The sequence below is a fragment of the Nelumbo lutea genome, chromosome 1, assembly GCF_056320005.1.
Source record: "Nelumbo lutea isolate HS-2025 chromosome 1, American lotus-T2T, whole genome shotgun sequence".
NCBI lineage: Eukaryota > Viridiplantae > Streptophyta > Magnoliopsida > Proteales > Nelumbonaceae > Nelumbo > Nelumbo lutea.
The window spans coordinates 35424324-35445460 of record NC_142684.1 but is presented as its reverse complement, the minus strand read 5'-3'; the positions used below and the strand labels follow the sequence as shown (position 1 = coordinate 35445460).

Genomic DNA, 21137 nt, shown 5'->3' with positions numbered 1-21137 from the left:
TGTGAATCATGTGAGTATTGAGTACACTAGCAAGTAGTCGATATGAGGGGAGCTTCTTCCTTGTATTTTGGTTTGTATATGCTTGTTAATCATACTAAAAGTCTAAGTTTTATATTTCATTTGTAGGCTATACATCCACTTTGAGAAACAATGTACGTTCTCGTGCGTGGGGTGCTGCAATTGGTTGTAGTTATCGTGTTGAAAGATGCTGCATTGTTAAGGTAATTTTAACATAAAATGTATTATGCTAGGCTAAGCAATGTATTGTCAGCACTGATATTGGGCTTCTTACTTTTCCTGTTTTATCTTTTTTTTTTTTTCTTTTGGTTGGGGGGGGGTTGAGATAAGTTGTTGATGCAAAAGAGAATGAATTGGTTCAAATTAAGATATGAAACTTCATGTTTCTAAAAGTAAAGCTTTAATATGTGTTTTACCATTTTATACATGCATTATATTGATACCTCTATATCTTATTTTATTTAGAATTTTGAGAAATGTATCCTTATCTAGTCACCCATGTGATGCTTGGCCTTGACAGCTGAAAATGCTTATGTATCAGCTAACACGTTGACTATGCTTTTGAGCTTTTCTACATATATCGTCTCTCCTGCAATGGTTGGATTTTCAATACTGACAGTGCTTTTTCATTTTAGTTGGAGATTCTATAACCATTTTCTCTGCTTTCGTTTTTTCAAATATTGATGTTCTTGGGATTAGCATCATGTCTTTCCAGTTTCCTGGTGGCTGTTAGGGGGAGCAGGGACTTGTTGGAGGTTCAGCTCTTGGGGGTCTTGAGCAAGTAGAAGTTTGAGTTTGGGTGTGATAGTATTTCTTCATTTTAGTTGGATTTGATATGGGGGCTTGAGGGCTTCTAATGGTATCACATTAGTTGGTTCTATGTTTCTTTCCCAGTCTTCTATTCTTTCTTCTAACTTTTTTTCTCTATGGACCTTGTGGCCCAGCTCTTGTATCTCACTTTATTATTCTTTTTTGAGAAGAGGTAAAAAAAACTCACTTTATTTCAGAACCTTTATGAATGAATCATCTTGTTTGTTATCAATAATAAAGGGGGGGGGGGGAATAGAATTTTCCTACCGCCTGTCTTTTCTTTTATTCATGTCTATTTATTTTAAGAAACCTTGTAAATTTCTGCCCTCAACATCATCATCTATCTTTTGTTGTGTCTTTTTTCTGATGCTTAATCTAACCCTTGCTAGTTTAATGCTTTTCTACAGAAGGGTGGTGGTACCATTGATCTTGAACCTTGTTTAACTCATACATCAGCCGTGGAGCCTACTTTGGCTCCAGTAGCTGTTGAACGGACAATGACTACAAGAGCTGCTGCATCGGTATGGCTTGCATCTTTTTCTTACCATTTCTGATCTTGGTTTGCATTCATTTTTTTTTTTTTAATTCTGACTGTTTACCCTCTCAACCATGTTCTGTTACAAGAGCCTAGTGTTGCGGCAGAGAAATGCCACTCGTTTTCTCATGAGCCATTGCTGTGTGCTATTAGGCAATGCCAATTAAACACTTGGTCAGCAGCATATTGCCATGTGGGCAACTGGACATGTTGTAGATACGCAGTTGTCAGTTGTCATAAGTCATAACCCTAGATTTAAACAGGAAATGGGAAAAAGGGTAGATTAGATAAACAGTAAGCATCATATTTAACTTGATTGTTGCACTAATGATGTGGGGTTCTGATATAAACTTCATATAGAATAGCTTTAGAGATGATCAAATCTCTTACAGATAATGAAATAGGATAGAATAAGGCAGAAATAAGATAGTCAGAGGAGTCCCATCCCTCATCTTGAACAAGTATGGAGTTGCAAGCTCAATACAGAACCATCAGTGGCATTGAACCAAAGAAGTAAAATTCTTGAGCATAACACCCAAGGAAAAGTAGCTGAAAAATTCTTCATTCCATTCTCACCTTTCTCTTTTATACTACAGTACTGTATACCAAGGATTAAAGTATTGGTATTGGGTATCGTATTGGACTGCCTGGATATGGATACGGATACGCTTTGGAAACACATGGATGCGAATGAAAAAAAAATGTATATGCTTGGATAAGCTGGAAAATGCATGCCAATTTTATAAATATATTTGAAAAAAAAAACTGGAGTTCTAATGCATGCATAGGAAGAAGAAAAAAAAATCAGGAGTTCCCTTATTATAGAAAGAGATATACTGATTTAGATAACTGCCATGGGAGAATTCGTGGAGAAAGTGGAGGGAGGTTTCGTGGAGAAAGTAAAATGGAGGTCAGCTCTGAGGATAGAGGCCAAAGAGTTTCTCTTCGAAGAGATACGGATCAAAGGAAGAATGGGTTTGAAAGTAAGAGAACAGAAGAGAACCACGATCCTTGTGGAAGGCTCAGAAATGATTGAGTGGGGTGAAAGAGTTTGTCTCTGATGCAGCTGCTAAAGGGAAGCAGAAATATCGGAAAGAAAATTTCTCAGGATCGGGTAGGAGGTATGTGCTGGAGAACAAGAGGAATGCAAAAGGTGCATTTATGGTGTTTTTTGTCTTCCTCAAGGGAAGAATGATCAAGGGTGGAGAAGGATTGCTGGGACACTAACAAATTTTCTCAATAGAAGGAGAATGGAGAATAAAGAGAATATGAATGTTGATGAAAGGGGATAATGACCAGAAACCAGAAGCCAGTTTTTGTGTAAAAGAGGATAAATACAAAAATTTTGTTGTCATGGCAAATAGTAGGAGGGACCCTTCATTGGTAGCAGAGGGGACAAAAGGAAAATGGGATGGAATGCTAGTGGTTGAAGCTAGAGGGGTGGTGACAGACTGGTGGAAAGTTGCAGAAATGTTGAAGAGCAAGATGGAGCTAAGAAGCACCTTTATTGTGACCCTGTTCGGTCCTGCTAAGGCAGTGTTGGACCCTCTTGAAAAACAGGTAAATGTTAGAGCCCTAAGTATCCAAGATGATCTGGGAACCTTCTCAGTTTTTAAATGGTCGTTTTTATCAAATTCAAAAGTGTTCTCAGTGGAAGATAATGCAATTGTTCGAGTGCTTGGGTTGCCATTCTATCTCTGGAATAAAAAAACAAACAACTCAATTGCTTTGTTGTGTGGAGCTCGCCTTGATGGTGTTTTTTGGGGAGATTTGCGAAGTGCAGCCATTCTACTTGCTAGTGTAAAACCAGAAGATATACCGAGGAAGGTGAATGTAGCTGTGGAGGGTTTGTTCTTCCCAGTGTGGTTACTGTCTTCCATTGAAGCTACCCTGTGGAGAGAAGCAAGGCAGGAGGAAGACGAAGTGGTGGAGGAGCTGCAGCTACGTGGCAGTCTGAAAGTGGCTGTAAAAAAGAAACAAGGAGTTTTCACAAGAATGGAAGCAAACCTTTAGGCAGGCCAAAAGACTCGGATCAGGAAACCATTAGAAGTGTTAGACGTGTTACACAAGGCAACAGTGGGAAAACCAATGTTTCTTTTGCTCAGTGATGAGTGCACAAATTACACATTTTATGGGGCTTTATGCATGGTTTTTATGCTAGTTTGTGTGAGTTTTACCCCAATTCAGCTTAATTTCAGGAAATCTTCAAGGGAAACCAATTCAGGAGAAAGAAAGCATAAAACAGGGAAAAAAGAGCTAAATTGAAGGTAATTCAGCCCAGTTGGAACAAAAGCCCAGCTGAGGGGTCATTCGTCCTATGAAGCCCATGCTGCACTCTTTGGGAAGGCTCAAAGAGAGAGCCCAACTGCAGCCTTCCAAGGGAGCCGATTCAGCCCAGCAAGGAGGAGGCCCATTGGCAGCCCATTAGCAGCCCAAGAGAAGCTAGGGGCGGCAACTTCTAGAAAGTTCAAGAGAAGTTAGGGGCAGCAACTTCTAGAAGGTTCAAGAGAGGCTAGGGGCGGCAACTTCTAGAATTCTTGGAGAGATGAAGGAAAAACTATTTAAGGAGGTTTCTTGGAGGAAAAAAGGGGTTCAAACACTTTGAGACTTCAGCCCTTTGGGGAGATTCAAACCTTGAGTTTGAATTCTTGGAGGGAGAAGAGAGAGATAGGCGCAAGAGAGGAGAAGAAAGGAGATTCAAGCAACTTCAAGAGAAGAAGTTGAATTCGAAAGGAGAAGAAGCCATTGGAGATCTAGGTTATTTCTTCCTTGATTTCTGCACATTTGGTAATCGAATTCAGCTAGGAATTATGTGTAATTTCTCCATTAAATTTTCTTTCTTGCTGTAATTGAAGCATTTATTCAGTAATTTCATATCTATAATTAGTTTTTGAGGTTCATTCGAATAGATTAGATGCAATCTTGATATTTCTTGATTAGAAATTTATTTGTAGAACTGCTAGCCGAATTGATTTTGATCTTTGTAATGTCTGAATTGCTTGAGAAAGAATTCAGACACTCTTAATTCTGTTTGGCTGAATTGTTCTTTATTCTTGGAAGTTCTGGAGTGCTTGAGAAAGACTCTAGAATTTCGGATATGCTAATCAAGAACCGAATTGTGTGAGTTTAGAGATAACTTGAACAATTCGGTTGGTGTTCATTCAGCTAAAATATTCATTCAGCTGAAATGATGTCCTAGAATTGCTAGATCTTAATGCATGCATGAGGATTAGATCCTTGATAGAGATATAAGGACCATCACTCATGCATACATTGAACATGCGCTTGAGAGAGGCTGTTCATTTCCTTGGGGTTCACCAAACCAAGGCTGAATCTTAATTTAGTCGAGTAACCTAGGAAACTAATTGCTGAATCAATTATGTGCATATTTAGCTTGTCTTCTCAACTTGCATGTAAGGTGTTTGATCCAATTTCTTAGCTAGGAATTTAGTTTTAGGTTGGATATACATTTCGGATTCTCAGATAATAGTAGGCTGATATACTACTAGTTGTTGCTGCATAAATCCTCGTGGGAAACGATACTCTATTCATCACTCTATTACTCGTGCGGCTAGTGCACTTGCTAGTGTAGCAATTACGCATCAAGTTTTTGGCGCCGTTGCCGAGGACTTATTGCAGCAATATTAGGAACTATTAGCTACTGTTAATTTGATTTCTAACTCTGTGCATTGTAGTTCAGATTTGTGTGCATTAACCTTTGTTGTTGATTTAGGTAGTTTTCTTTGTTATAGCCGATCGTCTCTAACATAGGTTGTTGTTCTAGTTCAGTAGTATAGCTGATCTTTAGTTCTATACATTACAGTTCGGATCTGCACACACTAACCTACATTACTGATTTAGGTAATCTCTTTTTTCTTGCCGAATATTTGTAATTCTGTACTAGGTAATCTGATTTTTTTTTTCTGTATATTAGGTTCAGATCTGTAGATAGAGTAACTTTCCTTGCTGATAGAAGTAGTTTTCTTGCTTATTGTTAATTGCCTTTATCTTAGTTTGTTGTTCTAGTTTCAGTAGTGTAGCTAGTTTTAGATTTCTTTATCCTTGCCGAATGCATCTAAGCTTAGGTTGTTGTTGTTTCTGCAGAATGTAGCTTCTTGATTTTATAGGTTATTTTGCTAATGTGGTAGATTTCAGATCTGTGTTTTGTAGGAAGAACTCTATATCTTGTTGTTATAGATTTCATTTCTGATTTGATAGATTTCTGACTTGAGAGATTTCTGATCTGTAGTAGGATTCAGATTTGTATATAGTAACCTTCAGTACTAATATCAGTAGTTTTCTTTCCTATTGCTGATTTGCTTAGTTTTTTGTTGTTGTTCTAGTCTTGGTAGTGTAGCTGAATTTTTGTTCTATGTACTTTATAAAAATAGTGTAGTTCAGATTTGTACACATTAACCTTCATTGTTGAAATTAGAAGTCAGATTTGTGCACCCACAAAAATAGTTGTTCTTGTTGCGGTAGAGTGTAGTTTCTTGAGTCTATAGGTCATTCTCTTATTTGATAGAATTTTGTAGGTTTTTTTTTTTTTTTTCTTTTGGTGTGAGTGCATTTTATGATCCATCTCACACTGGTCATAGGCTTGAGGCAGATAACAATACTCATATTCCAAGTTGCTAGTTTTACTATTCAGCTCGGAATAGTGGAGTCAGTTCTTTTGTTGTTGTTGAACCTCATGCATTAACAGTTCAGATGTGACTAGCTCGACTGATCATTAATAATGCAATCAAGTGCTTCATACATATGAAGGTAGTTAGGGCTGGTCATGACGAAAGTCATATTCAACTCCCTTAACCTCATGCATTGTGCTAAGTTGGATTATTCACAAGAATAAAAATTGACACATACAGTGGTCTCCCTCCACTCATTGTATTCCCTCTTTGAATTCACCTAATAAACAACAATTATCTTAAGGAGATTTCTAGTTTATTTGGCTTATCAATGCATGTATGTAAGTGTTGGGATGATTGAGGTGCATAGCCTCAGCCTAACTCCCCCACACTTAAGATGACCATTGTCCTCAATGTTCCTAGTGTTAGGGAGCACAATAAATAAATCCAGCAATGAAGGTAATAACATGAAGAACATTATCAAATAAGGAGAGGGGTTTAGAGGACTTCCCTAAAGATCGTTCTCAAATTTTGCAATAGTTCTTTTGATGGGAAGCCTCTAGCTGCTAAGAATCACATTAAGCTAGAAAGAGAGATCAACAACTTTATGCAATTAACATCCTTAAAAAAAAAACTAAGCTCAAATGCTATGAATGAGAAAAGCAGAAAGCAAGTAAGACAGTTTATGACTAAGCATCTGAATTGGGATATCTCCCAACAACCTTTTGTTCTCTTGGGTTCACAGCGGTGTTGTTCGGTAGAGTGCCCGGTACCCTTGCTGAAATCATTTGTGCCAACTACCCAATTTGATTCTCCAAGTTCCTTATCGATGTTTCGTTATTCTGAAATCTTGTTTTAGCACTAGCTATGAACTTGGTCATCAGCTCCTCGAGGTTAAATTTATGTTCCGACTGATGGAAGTTTTGGTGGAAGGGATTCGGTACATGCTGATTTGGCCATGGCTGGTTCGGGTGGCCTCTCTATTCGGGGTTGAAGGCATGATGGCTCTGACTGTATTGCTGCCTTGCAAAGTTGCCAACAAAGTCTATCTGTTCTGTGAACTGTATAAACTGATTGCCCACTTGGCATTCAGTACTGATATGGCCTCCCCCACACTTATCACAAGTCATGGACTACACATGCATGGCTGCCATCTGCATCTCATCAATTTTCTTGCTAAGTGCACCTATTTGCGCAGATAGAGCTGTGTATGTGTCCACATTGTGAAGACCTTACTGTTTCCTCACTTGTATTCTCTCTAAATGCCATTGGTAATTATTGGCTTCCATCTCCTCTATAAGTGCATGGGCCACTTCAGGGGTCTTATTGTTGATGGAGCCTCCGGCTGCCGCATCTAGGATGGTCTTATTGGCTTCGGTTAGACCATTGTAGAAGGTTTGCACTTGCAGCCATATAGGAAGTCCTTGATGAGGGACCTTCCTTAAAAGCTCCTTATAACGCTCCCATGACTCATATAGAGATTCTCCATCTTGTTGGAAGAAAATGGTGATGTTATTTCTCATCTTTGCCGTCTTGGATGGAGGGAAGTACTTGGAGAGGAATTGGCTAGCCATCTCATCCCAAGTGGCTATAGATCCGGCCGGTAATGAATTCAGCCAAGCCTTGGCCTTGTCTTTCAATGAAAATGGGAATAACCTCAGCGTAACAGCATCATTACTCACCCCATTGTGCTTGAAAGTGTCACAAATCTCGAAGAAGTTGGCTATGTGAGAGTTTGAATCTTCATGAGCCATACCACAGAACTGAACTGTGTTTTGGATCATCTGAATTATGGCTGGTTTGATCTCAAAATTATTTGCAGCAATGGCTGGTCTTACAATGCTTCAAGCAGCCCCGGTTAGGGTTGGTTTGGCATAGTCCATCATAGTCCTCGGTTCGGTCATCTCTTCAATTTCATCTCTAACTTGTCTAGCAACTCTTAAGTGGATGCGGAGGGTTCTTTCAATCTCCGGATCGTAAGGGACTTCCTCCGGTTTAGGTATGCTTGTCATAAGCTGTACAAGTCAAAGCAATAAAAGACTAATGTACACCAATTAGAAATGTAAATAATCAAACAATCAACAATCCTAATAAGAAGTACTGTTAACCACTACTGTAGTAGCAATTTACAAGGCAAAGACTGAATGCTATCTAAAAAGAAAAACCTCAAGAAAAAGAACAATCAACCGGCTGGAAACTAATGTGGACAGATCTGAAATCTAATATACACGATTGGAATCAGAAAAGTAGTCTATCAAATCAAGAAAACTTGACACTACTGAAACTATAACAACAACATAATATAAAGCCAATCGGCAAGAAGAACAATCAGCTATCTACAAAACACAGAAGCTAGCTAAAAAGGAAAAAAAAAGCCTACAAAATTCTGTCAAATCAAAGAAATGACCTATAGATTCAAGAAACTACACTCTATCGCAACAAGAACAACTATTTTTGTGCATGCACAGATCTGATTTTTTATTTCAACAATAAAGGTTAATGTGTACAGATCTGAACTACACTATTTTTATAGAGTATACAGAACAAAAATTTAGTTACACTACCAAGACTAGAACAACAACCAAAAACTAAGCAAATCAGCAATAGGGAAGAAAACTACTGATATTAGTACTAAAGGTTATTATATACAAATCTGAATCCTACTACAGATCATAAATCTATCAAATCATAAATGAAATCTATAACAACAAGCTATAGAGTTCTTCCTACAAAACACAGATCTGAAATCTACCAAATCAGCAAAATAACCTATAGAATCAAGAAGCTACATTCTACAGAAACAAGAACAACAACCTAAGCTAGATGCATTCGGCAAGGAGAAAGAAATTTAAAACTAGCTACATTATTGAAACTAGAACAACAAACTAAGATAACGGCAATTAACAATAAGCATGAAAACTACTTATATCAGCAAGGGAAGTTACTCTATCTACAGATCTGAACCTAATATACAGAAAAAAAATCAGATTACCTAATACAGAATTACAAACATTCGGCAAGAAAAAAGAGATTACCTAAATCAGTAATGTAGGTTACTGTGTGCATATCTAAACTGTAATGTATAGAACTAAAGATCAGCTACACTACTGAACTAGAACAACAACCTATGTTAGAGACAATCGGCTATAAGAAAGAAAACTACCTAAATCAGCAACAGAGGTTAATGCACACAAATCTGAACTACAATGCACAAAGTTAGAAATCAGATTAACAGTGGTTAATAGTTCCTAATATTGTTGCAATAAGCCCTCGACAATGGCGCCAAAAACTTGATGCGTATTTGCTACACTAGCAAGTGCACTAGCCGCTCAAGTAATAAAGTGATGAATAGAGTATCGTTTCCCACGAGGACTTATGCAGCAACTACTAGTAATACATTAGCCTTCTCTTATCTGATAAACCGAAATGTATATCTAATCCCAAAATTGAAATCCTAACTAACAAACTATCTCTAAGAAATTGGATCAAACACCTTGCATGCAAGCTGAGAAGACAAGCTAAATATGCACAGAATTGATTAAGCAATTAGTTCTCTAGGTCATTCGAGTAGATTAAGATTCAGCCTTGGTTTGGTAAAACCCCAAGGCAATGAACAGCCTCTCTCAAGCGCATGTTCAACTTATGCATTAAGATCTAGCAATTCTAGGGCATCATTTCAACTGAATGAACACCAACCGAATTGTGCAAGTTATCTCTAAACTCACACTCAATTTGGTTCTTGATTAGCAGATCCGAAATTCTAGAGTATTTCTCAAGCACTCTAGAACTTCCAAGAATGAAGAACAGTTCGGCCAAACCGAATTAATGTTGCCTGAATTCTTTCTCAAGCAATTCATACATTATAAAATCAAGATCTGAAATTACAAAACAACAGTTCGGCTAGCAGTTCTACAATCAAATTCCTAATCAAGAAACATCAAGATTGCATCTACTCTATTCGAAATTACATAGAAAGCTAATTATAGATTTGAAATTACAGAATTCATGCTTCAATTACAGCAAGAAAGAAAAATTAATGGAGAAAAATACATATCATCCCTAGCTGAATTCGATTACCAAATGTGCAGAACTCAAGGAAGAAGACCCTCTCTTGACCTCTCAACTGGACTGAATTACCTTCAATTTAGCTCCTTTTTCCTTGTTTTATGCTTTCTTTCTCCTGAATTGGTTTCCTTTGAAGATTTCCTGAAATTAAGCTGAATTGGGGTAAAACTCACACAAACTAGCATAAAAACCATGCATAAAGCCTCATAAAATGTGTAATTTGTGCACTCATCACTCAAGCAGTTGCTTGTGGACCTAAGCAATTTACTCTAGTGGAGATGAATTGTCCGAGTGCAATACAGGAGGAGGGAAGTGATTCATCGGGTCGGGTAGAGGTATTGGTAGCCTCAGGAATATGCACAAGGGTCCAACCAGTAGGCCCATCTCTAAATTGTAATTCTGGGCCCAGTAGGCCCGAAAAGTTAAGTAGGTTATGCTTAAAAGACCCAAGAGTGAGGGGGGCGCGTGACAACTTAAAGGAGCACGTGAAAAGGTTGGCTCCTCAGGTAGACAGTAAAATCTGTATACCATCGTCTTCCTCAAGCCCTTTCTCTCGTTCGAACAATTCAGTGAAGGTCTCTAGCTCGTTACAGTGGAGACCCTTGAAGAAGATGCCGCATAAGGAACAGGAATGTTGTAACCTCAGGAGTGTGAAGAGTAGTGAAGTTTTCGACTCTGATTCGGAAAGATTGACAGACGATGAAGAACTTTCTGATTCCGATTCAGATTTGGAAGAAACCATTAGCTTGGAAGGTATCAACCTTCAAAAACAAAGAGATATATTGGAAGAGGGTAGCCTAAACACTGAACTGTTATTCTTAGAGGAGGAAACGAATTCACAAGATTCTGTTTATCAAAACGCAAAGAAGAGTGAGCCTTAGTAGCGGAGAACAGATCTTTCCCAAATTGGGTATGCTATACAAAAGACAGGTGGAGTTGGGAACACTTAAAGAGGTAAGGCAAAGTGCATCCCAGCCAATAAACGAGTCCATTCCATATGTGCAGCCTAGTTAGGACATCAGGCCAGAGAGATAGGAATCAGACTTGGAGCCTTACCTAAGGATTCACGCAGAGGGAAAGAGAAGTGAAGTTTCTATGACTGTAGAGGGTGAGGAAGTATTTGTTTTACCTAGTCCGCTTCCATGGCTGAGTCCAGAAAAGGGGAAGGGCCTAGTCCTGACTCCAAGAATTGATACCCAACAATCGGTCCACATGCAACCATCTATGCTAATTCCAGGTAAGCCTGTCCATTTGGTTTTAGATACTAACTTGGATTCTCTGCCTGTAATAGATGTCTTGGAATCCCAACCAGACCAACCAATTGGTAGCAGGGAAGTGGCGATTGATAATGATGGAGTTCGATCAGAGAAGGGAATTGGGTTGTTAGAAAGGAAACAAGAGGAGTTAGAATGGATTTGGGAGTAGATTTGTGCACTGCTGGAGGAATATAAACAAAAGGAGGAAATGATAGAGGCGGCTCCAAAAAACCCTGAATCAAAGGCAATAACCAATAGATTGGGGCAGGAATTAGGAAATAAAGGGCAGAATAGGAAGTCAATGGGAAATAAGGGTAGGAAAAAGAAGAAAAAGTCTGAAGTAGAGAGACTAATTACAACTAGTATGAGGAAGTTCAACGACTTCATAAATTCCTGTGAGTTACGGGAGCTTCTTTTACTATAGGCTACCTACACTTGGTCCAACTTCCAAGAAAACCCAACTTGCTCAAAGCTTGATAGATTCTTATTTAATGGGGGGGTTTGGAGAGCCACTGGAGAGGTTTGGTGGCTAAGGCCCTACCTAGGATAACCTTTGATCACTACCCTATAGAAGTAGGACAAGAACCTCTTGGTAATGGACCTAGACCATTCAGGTTTGAAAATATGTGGCTGACACTCGGACTTTTTGCCTAAGGTTAAGGAATGGTGGAGTGAAGAGATGAGAAGTGAAATGGGACGGGGTTAGATTCCACAAAGATTTAAAAAGATTGAGAGGCAAAATAAAAGAATGGAATAAGGATCAATTTGGAAGAGTGGAGGAGGTAAAAGCTAGATTATTGGTTCAGATTGAGGAGTTAGATGCAAAAGAATCCCAAGGGATGATGGATGAGCAAGACAGAGAAATGAGGAGGAAACTGAAAAAGGAGTTAAAGGAGACTTTGTTGAGGGAGGAGATCTCTTGGAGACAAAAATCCAGACATAAGTGGATCAAGGAAGGGAATAGGAATACCAAATTCTTTCATGCTTTGGCTAATGGGAGGAGGAAAATTTTTATACTAAAGCTTGAGGTTGATGGTGTGGAGATAACCTCTCAAGAGGAGATTGTTAGTAGGATTGTGGATCACTTCAAATCCATCTTTCAAAGACCCTTAGAGAATCGGTTAATAGTGGGGGAGGAGAATTGGCCAACTTTGAACCAAACAGATAAGGGATGGTTGGAAAGAATGATTGAGGGAGAGGAAATTAAACAAGTTGTTTTTTCTATGGATAGGGCTAAGGCACCGGGTCCTGACGGATTTACAATGGCATTTTATTAGGACTGTTGGGACATAGTCAAAGAAGACTTAATTGGAGTATTTAGAGAATTTGAGGATAAACATTTTGTGAGTCCTGGAATCAATGCCACCTTTATAGCCTTAATTCCCAAAAAGAATGATGCCAGACACCCCAAAGATTTTCAGCCAATTAGCCTAGTGACAAGCATCTATAAGATTCTGGCAAAAGTGCTCTCTAGGAGGATCAAAGCAGTTCCCCCCTCTCTTGTTATCCAAGTACAAGGAGCCTTTATACAGGACAGACAAATTACAAATCAGATCCTTATTGCAAACAAGAGTGTGGAAGAGATAAGGAGATCGGGCAAGAAAGGATTTGTTTGCAAACTGGGCTTGGAGAAAGCCTATGACTTAGTGGATTGGAGTTTCCTGCTGGAGATGTCAAGAAGACGTGGATTTGGGGATAAATGGTGTAATTGGATAAGAGGATGCTTAAACTCTTGTTGTTATTCAGTGTTGGTGAATGGGGTGGTTAAGGACTTTTTTCCAGCCAATAGACTCTTAAGACAAGGGGATCCACTCTCCCCTTTCCTCTTTACACTTCTTGCTGATGTCTTTAGTAGGATGATCTCCAAAGCAGATGAGGAGGGCCAAATAAAGGGATGGAGAATAGGGAGTAGAGGCATTCCAGTAACTCACCTTCAGTTTGTTGATGATATTGCTATTTTCTGTGAAAGGAATGAGTTGAACAAAGTGGAGAACCTTAAGATTTTAATAAGTACTTTTGAGAGGGTCTCCAACTTGAAGGTAAATTTTGATAAAAGTTGCGTGGTTGGAGTAAACTTGGAGAATAAGGAGATTGAATCCATTGCATAATGCTTAGGTTGCAATATTACTTCTTGGCCTTTGACATACTTATGGCTACCCTTAGGAGCCAACCCTAAAGAAAGTAGTTTCTGGGCCCCTATTGTGGAGAAATTTGATAAGTGCTTGGCGGCTTGGAAAAAGAATTACAATTCAATAGGGGGTAGGCTGACTTTAATTAAGGCTACACTTGCCAACCTTCCAACTTACTTCCTTTCAGTGTTCAGGATTCCTCCAAGGGAGGCTTGGAAAAGACAATGAGGGACTTTCTATGGGAATCAGGAGAGGTGAAAAAGGATCACTTGATCATATGGGAGATAGTTAACAAACCAAAGGAAGAAGGGGGTTTAGGGATAGGGAACATAGTGCTGAAGAAAAACGGATGCGCGCGCTAGCGCTCAATCCGTTGCTTGTTGCCTGAGATCAGGACCCGGGATAGGAGGAGGGAGCAGATAACTGATTCATGCACCACCTTGAAAGTCCGCTCACATTCCACTCCTGATCCAGCTAGCCCTTCTAGGGAAGTGGCTATGGAGATGGCCTCGAGAGAGAGATTATGGCATGAGGTGGTGGCAAGCATTCATGGTTGTGTAGGAAATGGTTGGGATTCCGGGATATCTCGCCGAGCTACCCTTACTACACCTTGGAAGGCTATACATGGTATTCTCCCTCACTTCCTCAGATTCATCAGGTATGATGCTTGTTCAGGTAATGCTATTCTGTTCTGGGAGGATATTTGGGTGGGTACTCAACTCCTCAAAGATTGTTTCCCCTCGCTCTATTCCCTTTCCCTTCACAAACATGAGCCAACTTTTCTCCCAAGCCCGTTAAACCCCTTATCTTTAAATTGGGACTTTGGTTTTCGTAGAGGGTTAAGGGATGGTGAGTCGAGTTGTGTTATTGACCTAATTCATTTTCTAGAATCTGTTTGCTTGGACCCCACTTCTTCTGATCAAAGGGTTTGGACTCCTCTTCCAAAAGGTACTTTTACTTGCTCTTCTTTTCTAAAATCCCTCAGTTCTAACCCCATTTCCCAAGGATTCCCTATCAAAGAAGTATGGTCGCGACCTATTCCCCCAAAAATTGTTGTATTCTGTTGGGAAGTCTTCTATGGGAAAATCAGTACTTTGGAAAACTTATAGAAAAAGAGACCCTCGCTTTGTCTTTCCCCAAATTGGTGTTCCTTGTGTAAGGCTAAGAATGTGGACTGTTTCCATTTGCTGATCTCCTGTTCCTTTGCTACATCTATATGGAGGTGGAGCCTTTGTTTATTTATAGGTAGGTGGTCTATGCCTTCTGATTTAAGCTTGTTATTCAACCCATCTGTGTTTGTTTGGCACACTAGAAGAGGTAAGGTCATGTGGAAATGTGTTAGGGCAGCCACTCTATGGACTCTTTGGGAGGAAAGGAATGCTAGAATTTTCTTAGAGAAGGAAAGAGGGTTAGATGAAATGAAGGATTGTATCCTAACAAGAGAAATCCATTGACTAAAAATTGTGGATATCTTTGATGGCTTATGGAGGAATTGGCTAGTAATAGGCAACCCCGAGCCTTCAAGTATAGGGGGTATCCTGATAAATAAGGACAACAACATAATTTCCCTGTTCTCAGGACTAGTGGGAGTGGGGGGTTCCACAAGGGCAGAAATCCTTGCTGCAGTACAAGGAATTCAGATCGCTAACCAGCTTGGGGTGGAGAATCTCCTAGTTGAAGGGGACTCTCAAGTGGTAACAAGGTGGCTCCTAAACTTGGATACCACCATTTGGGGCTACAAAGATCTCATAAAAAAAGTAAAGTGGTTAACCAGCAATATGAGAATTGAGGTAAAATGGGTTAGTAGGTCTGCTAATTCTTTGGCTGATGCTTTAGCCAAACAGGGGGTTTCTAGGGAAGATCTTTTTTGTGTTTCTTTGTAAGTTGTTATTAATTTGGAAATCTGTACTTAACTAGCCCGGAGAGGTTGCAACTCGTGCCTTTCCTTGGGGACTTTGTACTATTGTCTATTGCTGATTAATAAAATTATTTCAATTATAAAAAAGAACATTATATTTAAGGTCAAAATAGCCATAATTAATGTATAAATACTTAGGAAATGTATATTCTAATGGTATTTGTGAAGAAATATATTGCAATTAATATAGCGAGATGCATAGAAATCACACAATTTTATTGATAATGTATCAATCAAGAGTCCTAGAACATATTATATATATTTTTATAAATGAATACATATATAAAGCTATTATTATATTATTTTCTATTGAAGTTCAAGGCACAAAACATATGCAAATATTATATGTGGATTATTATATCAATTATTTTTTATTTTTATCATTAACAAAAAAGTAAACTAAAAGTAACTATCAAATGTTTGGTAAATAACACTTTTATTTTTATAAACAATAAACATGTTATTAAGATATCAATTAATAATTTATACAAATATATAATCTTAATTTAAAATATATCAAATATGTTAAAATTTCTAGGATACATATCATATGCAAATTCTTAAATTTTAATTACTAAAATAATTATTTCATTATTAATATTTTATTTTATAAATTTTATGAAATAAAAATCATTCTTTGATATAAAAAGTAGATTAGTGAATTTGACAAATTTAATTTATTTTTATAAATAATATTTTATTTTTATAAATAATATATATGTTTTTATTTAATTCAAATTAAAATATTAATTAATAATTTATAAAATTTTAAGATACATATTATGTTCAAATTTATAAATATTAAGTAATAAAATAATTGTTCTATTAAGTTCCAATACATATTATCTTTATTTGTATAAATTTCTTGAGATTAGAAACCATTTTTTGATATAAATGTGGAGTTGAGAAATTATTTATTCTATTAGTTTACGAAATACTAGTGTTGAATATTATCTTTTTTATTTAGTTAGATTTGTTGAACACAAATGTGGACATTGGAATTGATAAAATATTATTTTGTTTCATTTATCAACAGAAGGTGAAAGGTGGCCTAATGGATCAAGGGTTTGTTCAAAGCTTTAGTGCTGGGTGGTGTGGGTTCGAATTATTGCATTTGCGTTTTTTACGTGTAAACATGCAAGTGCATTGATCTGTATCGTCCCGTATCAGTGCGGTCGACTGATATGCGTATCGATTCGGCACGCACGACCCAGATGATATAGGCATAGTTATAGCATTTCCTGTATCACCCTTGGTCAATACTGATATGATACCCCTGTATCGGATGTATCATATCGATATTTAAGTCCTTGTTCTATGCTAACATAGACTTGCTTCCCTACAGCCAACACCTGTATATTTTATTTCCTAAAAATAACCATCTTAAAATTTCGAATGCCAAACCAGAAATGTAATCATCATCATCATCATCATCATCAATCATGTTTCACCATTCCATTCTGTTCAGTGACACATCTATCGTTAATGATTTCTTTTTACCTCCAACCAAGCCCTTTTTTTCGATGAATTCCAAGTCCTTTTTGTATTTTTGCTCATTCTTTTGTCAATGTTAAAATTCACAGTTGAATGCATAGAAATTTGAATTTTGGTAAGCTTTTTTCTCATTTTTCTCAATTTGGAAGTTTACAATTGAAACTCAGCTAATACATTCTCTTATGTAGAATGCATTGCGACAGCAAAGATTTGTTCGAGAGGTCACCATACAGTACAACCTATGCAATGAACCTTGGTATACTTCAACTCTTCTCCAATAGTTTTGTTTTGTTCACTTTTCATTTTTTTGTTTATATTTATGGGTGGGGGTGGGGATTGTTCTAATGAATGTGGTTTCCTTAAACAACTTTGGTTCCAGGTCTTGCTAGAATGCACCATCCTGGCCTTCTGATCTCATCTATATTTGGGCAGTCTGAAAGTTTTTACAACACCAATCAATTGGATGGTTTTAGTCTTCTTAACTTTTGTTTCTGGATCTATGGCCCAAGGGATGCTCTATAACTAGAAGGTCTAGAGTGGACAGTTACCTAGCTTACAATTGTGGATATGGTGTTTTTTTTTTCCCACAGATCTTGGGTGCTTCGTTTTGTTACAGTTTTTGTTCATGAAAAAAGTTGGTTTTCAAGAGGGAGAAGCAAGGGGCACATGGCTCTCTTTTAGATTGCAGGTAGGTGGGACTTGGTAGGGTCTGTAATTGGGTTCTCCTTGCCAGTTTGGAATTCCTTGGTTATTGGAAGCTATGATCTCTTGTGGTTGTTTTCATGCTTCTTGTTTGGGGCTTCATGGGCTGAATTTAGTTGGGTTTCTCTTGTCTATTCTAGGCTTTTAGGCCTTACTTGAATGTTGGGGCCCAGGGTCAGAGGATTTTACTTTTTTTTTTTTTTGCAGTCTCATCCTTTCTTGCACATCTTGTATACATACTCTCTTACACTTCCAACGAGTATAATATCTGCCACTGATCTAGAAAAGAAATGTTTTCATGAACTCACTTTTTGTGGTATTGAGGTCTGTTTCAGGATTAAATACAGTATAAGCATAGTTGCTGATAAAGGATTGAAGAAGCCCCTCTATACTTCTGCACGCTTGAAGAAGGGAGAAGTTTTGTACTTAGAAACACATTCAAACAGGTTTTTATATATCATTGTTTTCAATATATGGCTAATGACTGTATTTGTTATTTTGAGGTTTTTTTTTTGTATGCAACAAACTACATAACCAGTGACTGTTAGCTATTTGTTGTAGTATGAAGTTTAGGATTAGATTGTTGCTTGCATACCAATGCAAAGAACAAAGTGACTTGGCCAGCATAGTCATGAGGCTCAGAAAACTATCATTTCAAAATTTTACATTAATTTTACAAGGGGTTCAATCAATCCCTCTGGTGTGACCAGTGATCAGCTCCAACCCATTTGGTTAGACATATATTTGATATATAGCTTGAAGCCATATGCATATAAAAGGCCATAAAGGCCCATTACCCAATGTTGGTCCCAGCCATCTGGGGTCTGGGGAGGGGTAGATTGGGTACAGTCCTAACCTATATGGCATATGCATATTGGTGCACATAAATACGTGCCTTTCAATCAGATTGTCTGATGTTTTTGCTCTCATACTTCCTTGCTTCTCTAAACCATCGTCCCATATACCTAATTTGTGCCCGTGCCTTTGTAATCTGTGCCTGTTAGCTCTCTCTCTCTCTCTCTCTCTCGCTAAGGCTTATTCTGTTGTTTCTTGGACTGATTCGGACAAATTAAAGTGACCATTTGCTCTACAAGGTCCTAGACAACTAGAGGTGAAACAGTTCCAAGTTTCACAGGCCTAGGTCAATTCTCAAACCTAGCAAAGAAACATGTGTTAAGAAACTGTTCAAAATGCCTCTTCTGTTCAGATGCTTTCCATCCACATTATTTGGTCCACCACAAAATCTAGTTTTACAGGCCTGGGTCAATTCTCAAACCAAGTTGAATGTTCTTACTGAGCAAAATGTCTGGTCAGCTTAGATGCTTTTTGTTGCTGTTCCATCGTTTTTACCTGTTTATCTTATGCATTATATGGTAATTCTAAGCAATATTTCTTGCAACTTGTTGGTTAATGGTAACAATGAGTAATATTTCTCGCAATTTGGCAGTTTTCTTATATGGATTCTTTTGTTTTAATTTGATGTTGCTAAACTAAAGAAATAGTTAAAAGCTCAATTAAAGTTTTGAAACATCAATATTATGCAACAACTATATAATAAATGAGCACACCAAAATAAAACTCAGTTCAAATAGTACTTTTATATAGCATTTACAATCTGTCAAATCCATGAGATTTGCTTCACATTTTTGCTCTTCCATAAATTTGTGCTAATCTCTCTTTCTCTCTCTCATTTGCCCATCAACTTCTTTTTGGATGGCTGAAGGTACGAGCTTTGTTTCAATGGGGAGAAAATGATCAGTGCAAACTCCCAGGCAATGGAAGGAGAGACAGAAAAACATCAAACTCATAATTCACATGCCCAAAATGGTGAAAGAAGTGTAGACCGTGAAACAATGACTGTCAATGTATTTCGGTGGTCTCGCTGTAAGAAACCCCTTCCCCAAAAAGTCATGAGAACAATCGGTATCCCACTGCCCCTTGAACATCTGGAGGTACTCTCTCTTGATCCTTCAATCCTGACACTTATCCTGAGCATATGGGACTTTAAACACACACATATTCAGATGTACAAAAGAGAAATCATTTTTATAATGTATGGAGAAAATGCATCCTTTTTGTGGAGATGGGAGGTTCTGTCATGACAAGTCGAAACTTAAGCTGCCTCTCAGACCAGCTGGTCATTCATCTGGCTTACATGCAGGATGCAGTCGTATGTGTTTTGAACCAAACTAGTGCTTAACCTGCCTAGGTGGATTGCCTTGGCCAAAAATCAGCCCTCCTTGGTGAACTATCTTCATTATCAAGTCAAATTTTTGTCGAGTAAACAGTAGGGGAATTTCATGTTGTCAGATTGACCAGTTCATTTGTTTGGATGGTGGTGACTTTGCCATTTGTACTTCATCATTGAATGTTGTAAACCCAGCCAACAGAAAAAATGGAAATTTATTGGAGTGCATTATTAAGGGAAAATGTAAGGGGACGAAAAGAGTTGCTATTAACTCTGTATTAGCCATCCAGTTTGCCTTGTGGGGTGACTATGGTCCAGTGCTTTTCACTAAACCTACTGATACTTACAATCAAGTTAGATCAGGTTGACAGTTGTTTTGCCAAGTGTTCTGTTTCGTTGGCCTGGCCGGTCCTGAACTTTTTCTTTTGACAGGTATTGGAGGAGAATCTCGACTGGGAAGATGTGCAATGGTCACAAACTGGTGTTTGGATAGCTGGAAAAGAATACCCACTTGCACGGGTGCATTTTCTTTCCCCAAATTAGACCAAGTTGTGATACTTATGTATGTACAAGTAATTATGTATAATGCATATGTTGACGCCCTTTTCTGTCTTCTTTATCCTGTTTTTTTTTTCTTTTTTTGTTCTATGGATGCCAGGGGGGGGGGGGGGTTGTGTTATGTTTTATTACTTATTATTACTAATATTTGAAGTTGAAATTTCAGAAAATTAATTTAAGTGTTGTGATGTACTAATTTAATAATTGACATATCTAACAGCTAAGAACACTCATCAGGTGTAAATGAGTCGAGCCAAGACAAACTCAAGGCATGTTTTGAGGTTTTTTTTTTTTTTTTTTTTGCAATTAAAATTTCAAGTGTTAAAAAAGTCGAGGAGTACATCAGGAGAAACCCAAACAGATTCATGTTGAATTCCCCTAAACCTTGTAGCGAAAGTATGAGAAATCAAATTTAAATCATCAAAACAAGTAGCAGCGTTCATATAATGTCCGATATAACTGGTTGGGCAGCCCATGTAGAAGAGAGCAGTGTCCCTTGCAAGGCAGTAATTACGTTGAGATTGGCATTTACCACAGATTTTTTTATGATGAAATGCCGAGCGATGCTTTAAAGCAGACAGAATAATCCATGCTTCCACACCTTCAACATCACAAAGAGATGGAGTAACTCCTGCCTTGATGAACATATTATTTACGTCAGTAATTACCCATGTAGCGGAATTGGATTCATCTCTGATAGCAACATCAGTGTAAATAATGACATCCGCCTCAGTAGAGACAGCTTGATTCTTTACTCCTACGTGTGTTGAACTCCCACATCCTCATGTATTGTTGTTTGTAGAATATTACCTCATTCACTACAGAAACAATACACA

At 37.9% G+C, this 21137-nt stretch overlaps 1 protein-coding gene and 1 non-coding gene across 3 annotated transcripts in view; both read left to right on the top strand.

Annotated features, from left to right (window-relative positions):
• The window catches only part of LOC148874256 (zinc finger CCCH domain protein), a 60980-nt gene extending 40500 nt beyond the window's left edge, over positions 1–20480 (top strand). For both annotated transcript variants that reach the window (XR_016100094.1, XM_088947929.1), the window contains exons 7-12: positions 127–221; positions 1236–1349; positions 17042–17109; positions 17891–18001; positions 19279–19507; positions 20176–20480. Coding sequence is in view for 1 of the 2 variants with exons in the window: in XM_088947929.1 (XP_088804055.1) it covers positions 127–221; positions 1236–1349; positions 17042–17109; positions 17891–18001; positions 19279–19507; positions 20176–20286 (728 nt within the window). In the remaining variant the exon portion in view is untranslated. The remainder of the gene's footprint in view (positions 1–126; positions 222–1235; positions 1350–17041; positions 17110–17890; positions 18002–19278; positions 19508–20175) is intronic.
• On the top strand, positions 7411–7517 carry LOC148874257 (small nucleolar RNA R71). Its single transcript, XR_016106240.1, has one exon. It is a non-coding gene; the product is annotated as a small nucleolar RNA R71 (small nucleolar RNA).
• Positions 20481–21137: the final 657 nt, after the last annotated feature.